This window comes from Microtus ochrogaster, chromosome 4 (genome assembly GCF_000317375.1).
Source record: "Microtus ochrogaster isolate Prairie Vole_2 chromosome 4, MicOch1.0, whole genome shotgun sequence".
Taxonomy (NCBI): Eukaryota; Metazoa; Chordata; class Mammalia; order Rodentia; family Cricetidae; genus Microtus; species Microtus ochrogaster.
Genome location: NC_022011.1, coordinates 45,554,312 through 45,560,311, shown reverse-complemented (window position 1 = coordinate 45,560,311; position 6,000 = coordinate 45,554,312). Strand labels below are relative to the sequence as shown.

Genomic DNA, 6,000 nt, shown 5'->3' with positions numbered 1-6,000 from the left:
TAGCAGCTTCCCAGTTCTCCACAGAGTCTGGTGGATATGTCCTGCTTAGCAGCTTCCCAGTTCTCCACAGAGTCTGGTGGATATGTCCTGCTTAGAAGCTTCCCAGTTCTCCACTAAGTTAAAACCTAGGATGAACCAGCTGGGAAACCGGCATAGATCATCTTGTCTGAGGAAATGGACTCTCAGAAGGGCTAAGCATGTACTACACATCTTGGCCAGGGAGTCTGGCTATTCTGGGATATTTGGCATTGTCCCGCATTCTTCATTTGGATACCCATGGCCCCATGAAGAGGGCAGAATCAAACAAGAGTACTCAGAATGCCTTCGGGGAGTTTGTGTGAACATATGTGAGTCAGTGCTCATCCTAAGCCTCACACATGGATGCTACTGACCCCTGCCATCTAGAGATCCCTAATTCAGCCCCTTCTCCAGGTAGAAGGGCTGCTTCCGCCTGGGCTTATGCAAGAGAATCTGCCCTTAGCTTCTGGTGTCTTCTGGCTATGATTGGCATTCCGACTGCTGTAAGAATTGCCCAGTCTCTGCCTTTAGTGGCATGTAGCAGTCTCCCTGCATCTGAATGAGAGTGAGCACCGTAGGCTCGTGTGTTTGAATGCCAGATGCCTGTGGATCAGGATGTAAAGCTCTCAGCTATTGCCCCAGTGGTGCCTTGTCTGTCTGCTTCCTGCCATGACAATCATGAACTAAGCCTCTAAAATGTAATTGAGGCCCCATTAAATGCTTCCTTTTATTAGAACTGCCTTGGTCATGGTGTCCTGTCATAGCAACAGAACTCTGACTAAGATCGCCTCTAATTTCCTGTTTTTTACAAAGCCTCCAGGCACACTGGACCAGGGCTCACCCTGATGTCCTCATTGCCGTGTGCTGTCCTCTGTGAAGACCCCATTTCTAAGTGAGGTCCCAGGGTTAGATCATCAGAAGGTAGGAGAGAAGGCAGAGAGGAGGACTCAAGCCATTGCAGCTCTTTAGTGGAAATAGCTGTTTTCCTCATATATGCTAATTACAGAAAGGCCAGAAATCAGAATTCATTTACCAGAAAGTGCTTAGGCGATTCTTTTATGTATCGGGAGGGGGGGGTGCATGTCACAGCACATAGGTCGAGGTCACAGGACAATTTTGTGAAGTTGGCTCTTTTCCCCCATGCTTGGGTAATTCTGGTGATTTAGTTTAGCTTTAGTTTTGTCTCACTCTGCAGCCCAGGCTGGCCCTAGATCTCGTAGCAATCCTCCTGCCTCAGCTTCCTCCCAGTGCTGGTACAGGCACAAGCCACCAAGTCTGGCTCCAGTTTTTTGTTGGTTTCTCTTTATTTGTAAATTGATGTACTCTTGCTTCCTATAAAATGTATAGCCTAGCTTTAAAACTTGTCCTGTTTGTCTGTATGTCTTGGATGACATTCCATGATAATCTGTATGGAGATACATCTTTATTGGCTTCAACTCATTGCACAGGGTGTTTCCACCCACACTTCTCTTGGCTGTGAGAAACAAACAGTCCCTTCCTACCTCACCACCTCCTGCCCCACACCCACAGAGCAGCACTCTCTCCATACGAGGGACTTCACCCCCTCCCCCACCCCACATCCACACAGAAGCACCCTCTCTATGTGGGGGACTTCACTGCCCCCAACCCACGTCCACACAGCGGCCACCTTCTCCATTTGGGGACTTCAGGTTTTCCCTGGTTTAAGTTCCTTCAAGGAGTTTTGTTGTACAAAGGAATTTTGAAGTTCTCTCTCTCTCTCTCTCTCTGTGTGTGTGTGTGTGTGTGTGTGTGTGTGTGTGTGTGTGTGTCCAGATGAAGAAACAGAGTCAACACTGAGTGTCTTCCCTGTTTTCAAACCCTTTAAAAGATTTTGTTTGTTTTTATTTATGTACATGTGTGTGTGCCTGTGTGAATCAATGTGTCCCATATGCCTGCAGAAGCCAGAAGAGGGTGTTGGATTCCTTGGAGCTGGAGTCACAGATGGCTGTGTGTTGCCTGGTGTGGATGCTGGGAACTGAACTCCGGTCCTCTGGAGGAGCCGTACATGCTCTTAACTACGTGGCTATCTCTCCAACCTTTGTGACAGGGTCTGTCACTGACCCAGTGTTCACTGGTTACCTAGACCGCCTGGCCATCATGCTCCAGGGATCTGCCTTTCCTGCCCCCCTTTCTCCCTGCAGTACTAGGGTTACAGGCATGTGTGACTATGCCAGGCTTTGGTGGGAGTGCATCCTAGCTCAGACCCTCACACTTGTGCAGCAAGGACTTCACATACTGAGTCATCTCCCAGCCCCTGTTTTGTTTTGTTGCTTTTTGTTTTGTTTGTTTGTTTGTTTGGTTGGTTGGTTGGTTGGTTGGTTGGTTGGTTTTTCGAGACAGGGTTTCTCTGTGTTGCTTTGGAGTCTGTCCTGGAACCAACTCAGTAGACCAAGCTGGCCTCGAACTCACAGAGATCCTCCTGCCTCTACGTCCCAAGTGCTGGGATTACACGCGTGTGCACCACCACCACCCGGCAACCCCTGTTTTGTTTGTTTGTTGTTGCTGTTGTTTCATTTGTTTGTTCGATTTTAGTTCTGCAGTCCTGGGGTTGGAAGCACTGGACAAGCACTGAGTTCTCCCGCCCCTTCTGTAGTTCAAAGTTTTTGAGATCCCCTGACTACAAACCTGACTCTCCTCCCTGCTGCTTTATTCTTTCTGTCCCATGGGTGAAATGACATAGGTTCGTGTTCTAGCCCTGGCTGTCGTGGGGATGGGGGGAAATGACAATGACAAGAGGCTGCTGAGACCCTAAAAAGTGGCCACCACTCCAGTGCTCTAAGCTTCTTGGCCTCCAGGGATCTGGGTCATGCTCTCATCTTCCTCCCTGCAGATGCCAGCTCCCTCCCCATCTCCTGCTATGAAACAGATATTGATGAGAAACATTGCAGATGGGCATCAGCCCCAGACGAGAGCTGCATTTCCTAGAACTGGCGTTAGCTGGTCCTGACTGGCCATTTAAGATCCTGGCCATGGAATGTTCTGTGTTATTTCTTTGTTAATTTCCCCTGAGGGCTGGTGAGCAGAGAGCCAGGCTCCCTCTGTCTGGTGCCCCCTGGAAGGCCATCTGCCCAAAGGAGGCAGCTGGTTCATTAGGCAGAGGAAGCAGGGGCCCCATGGGCCTGTGTCATTTGTTGGATTTGTGCAAGAGAGCGTCTGATAGGACTGCCTGGCAGCCTTGGGCAGCTGGCCCATGCCATCTGGAGCCAGGACCACTGATGGAATGAGGATACGCTGGTGATGGTACTCAGTTCTTGGCACAGTGCCCTGTTCCTATGGAATGCCAGCCCCTGTTATCATAGCTCCTGGCAATTTTGAGACCAAGAGGCCTTCTGTGTGTCTGTGAACCCACCTCCTCATTTTATAGACAAACCAATTTGATGCGACCTAGGGACCTAACTTGCCTGGCTTTTTGTGTGTGTGTGTGTGTGTGTAAGCATGCATGTAGGTGCATGTGGAGGAGGTACATGTGTATGTGGGTGCAGATGTAGGCCACATGACAGCTTGGGTCACTCCCAGGATCTGGTCACTTTACAGATCTTTCCCTGAGCCCACTAGGCTGAGCCAGCCAGTGAGCCCCCGGGGAGCCATCTCTGCCTCCCCGGCACCAGGATTACAAGTGGATGCCACCATGGTGGACATTTTTATGTGGGTTCTGGAGATGAAACGCAGGTCTGCAGGCTTGCATGACAAGCACTTAACCAGCTGGGCCATCTCCCCAGGCTGTCTCCTTTGTTTTAGAGCCAAGATCTTCTACGCCTTGAGTCCATTACCTATTAGCTCTGTGTCTTTGGACAAGTCACAGGTCCTTTGTAAACCTTGGTTTCTTTGATGAAATGGGAATGGTGGCAGGGTAACAGTGCCTTTGCGTGGAGGACTCGAATAGACAGTATGTGTCACTCTTGTTTGTGTCCTGCCACACAGGGGAGCCCTGGGGCAGCCGCGGCAGCTTGATCGGGGTTATCAATGGTCAGGAACTTGGTATGGCTACTCTCAACACCAGTGTGCACCAGGAGGGCAGTTCTGGGCTCTCTACCATCTGGAGCAGCATCAGCCACGTGCCAGCAAGCGTGGGTATGTGAAGGCCCTGGGACACGTGCTGGACCCACAGGGCGACTTCATCAAGGTCTGGTACCCAGAGATAGGGCTGCCTCGAAGAGCTGAGTCCATCTCCTCCCCCAGGGTCCCACCCCCTGCCACTACCATGAAACAAAGCCTCTGCATGTGACGTCACACAGGGAGAGCGTGGTATGAATAGAATATCACATTGGAGCTCAGAGGAGGACGGGGGATGCCACTTACACTTGGGGAGGGTGCTTTACCCCACCACCCCCCCCAAAGCTGGTAGCAAAGTGAAGAATCACCAGAAACGATCAACAGACGTGAGCTGGAGGGGACAGACAGATGGAAAGGTGCAACATTCCATCATCTAAGAAGCAAGAGGCATGCACTTGCTCAGAGATTTAGGAAGCAGGATGTCCCGAGCAGAAAGTCCAGGAGTCTCACACAGGAGACCCAGGTCCTCTTCTGGGGGACCCAATGCAGAGAAAGGCTGAGCCAAGAGTAGGAGCAGCTCTTCAGGAACCACCCTTGCCTCAGTTGTTGGTTCTGTTTGGTTCTTTCTTTTCTTTCTTTGTTTCTAGCTTCCCTGGTGGTCTAGTGGTTAGGATTCGGCGCTCTCTTTCTTTCTTTCTTTCTTTCTTTCTTTCTTTCTTTCTTTCTTTCTTTCTTCATCTTCCTCCCTTTCCTTTCTTCCTTTCTTTTCTTTCTTTTTTCTCTTTTTTAGAGTCACTTATTTTTACTTTATGTATACAAATGTTTTGCACACATATTTGTGTGTACAACCACGTGCATACTGATGGTGCCAGCAGAGGCCAGAAAAGGCCATCAGGTCCCCTGGAACTGGAGTTACAGGCAATTTTGAACCCCCATGTGAGTGCTGGGAGTTGAATCCAGATTCTCTGCAAGAACAACAAATGCTCTTGACTGGAGATTTCTCTCCAGCCCCTTAACGACCAGACTCTCAAGCATTGTCAACAGAAACCAAGTTAAGCAAGATGACTGCCTAGGTGTGACCGCTGCTTCCAGCTGCGGAAGCTAGGGAGAAACGTGTAGGCCCAGGCCCAGTGAGCTTGAGGTTTGTAGCACAAAGGTCCTGAGTAGCTGGAAAGGTCCTGCCCACCCTCAAGGGACCTAACTCTCTCCTGTCACCCCATCACCTGCCGCCACTGTCCCTGACCCTGAGGAAACTTAAATGGGCAATGCTCCCCTGGCCCAGTCTGTGACCTCTCCTAGCCCAAAGAGGTCCAGATGTCACATGAGGTTCTCAGACTCCACGCCCAGGGCCGTCAGGAGCTCAGAACATCCTTCCTCTCCTGGGCTCTAGCAGAAGTTGTCCACAACACACAAAACTTGGTTGATCATCTATTCATCCCAACAGTGTGTAGTGACAGCCTGTAGCGTCCCAGGAGCCATGGGACCAGCCATCTGCATTTGCTGAATCTGGCTACACATCCCATCCCATGCATCTCTTTATTATATTTGCTCTTGTAACTGCACCATAAAGTATATGTTTGATTTTGCTGCCCCCCAGGGTCTGCTAAAAAAAAAAAACTGGCATGGGTAGTCACTAGACTAAGCATGAGTAGGGAGGGAGAAGCTGCGCCTGCTGAAAAGGGAAGCCACGGAGGGATCTGTCAGGAGAAGGACTGCCCCAAGGCTCCAGCCCTAACGTGGCTTCTGCATTCTGCTGTATCCAGGACCTCTAATGCGTGTGCTAGTGGTCACCATTGCGCCCATCTACTGGGCCCTGGCTAGAGAGAGCGGAAGGGCCTTGAATGGCTATTCCCTGACGGGCGGCAGCTTCCAACAGGAATCGCACATGGAATTTTCTACAGGTGAGCATGGTCTTCTCGGAGGTGGCTAGAGGCAGGGCCTGAGAGCACCCAGGACTGCTTCTGAAAT

At 50.5% G+C, this 6,000-nt stretch overlaps 1 protein-coding gene across 1 annotated transcript in view; it reads left to right on the top strand.

The window, feature by feature from the left end:
• Positions 1–6,000, top strand: part of Hmcn2 (hemicentin 2) — a 155,259-nt gene that overhangs the window by 141,785 nt on the left and 7,474 nt on the right. Inside the window, exons 87-88 of the mRNA XM_013355724.1 lie at positions 3,961–4,110; positions 5,796–5,933. Of these exons, the coding sequence (XP_013211178.1) occupies positions 3,961–4,110; positions 5,796–5,933 (288 nt within the window). The remainder of the gene's footprint in view (positions 1–3,960; positions 4,111–5,795; positions 5,934–6,000) is intronic.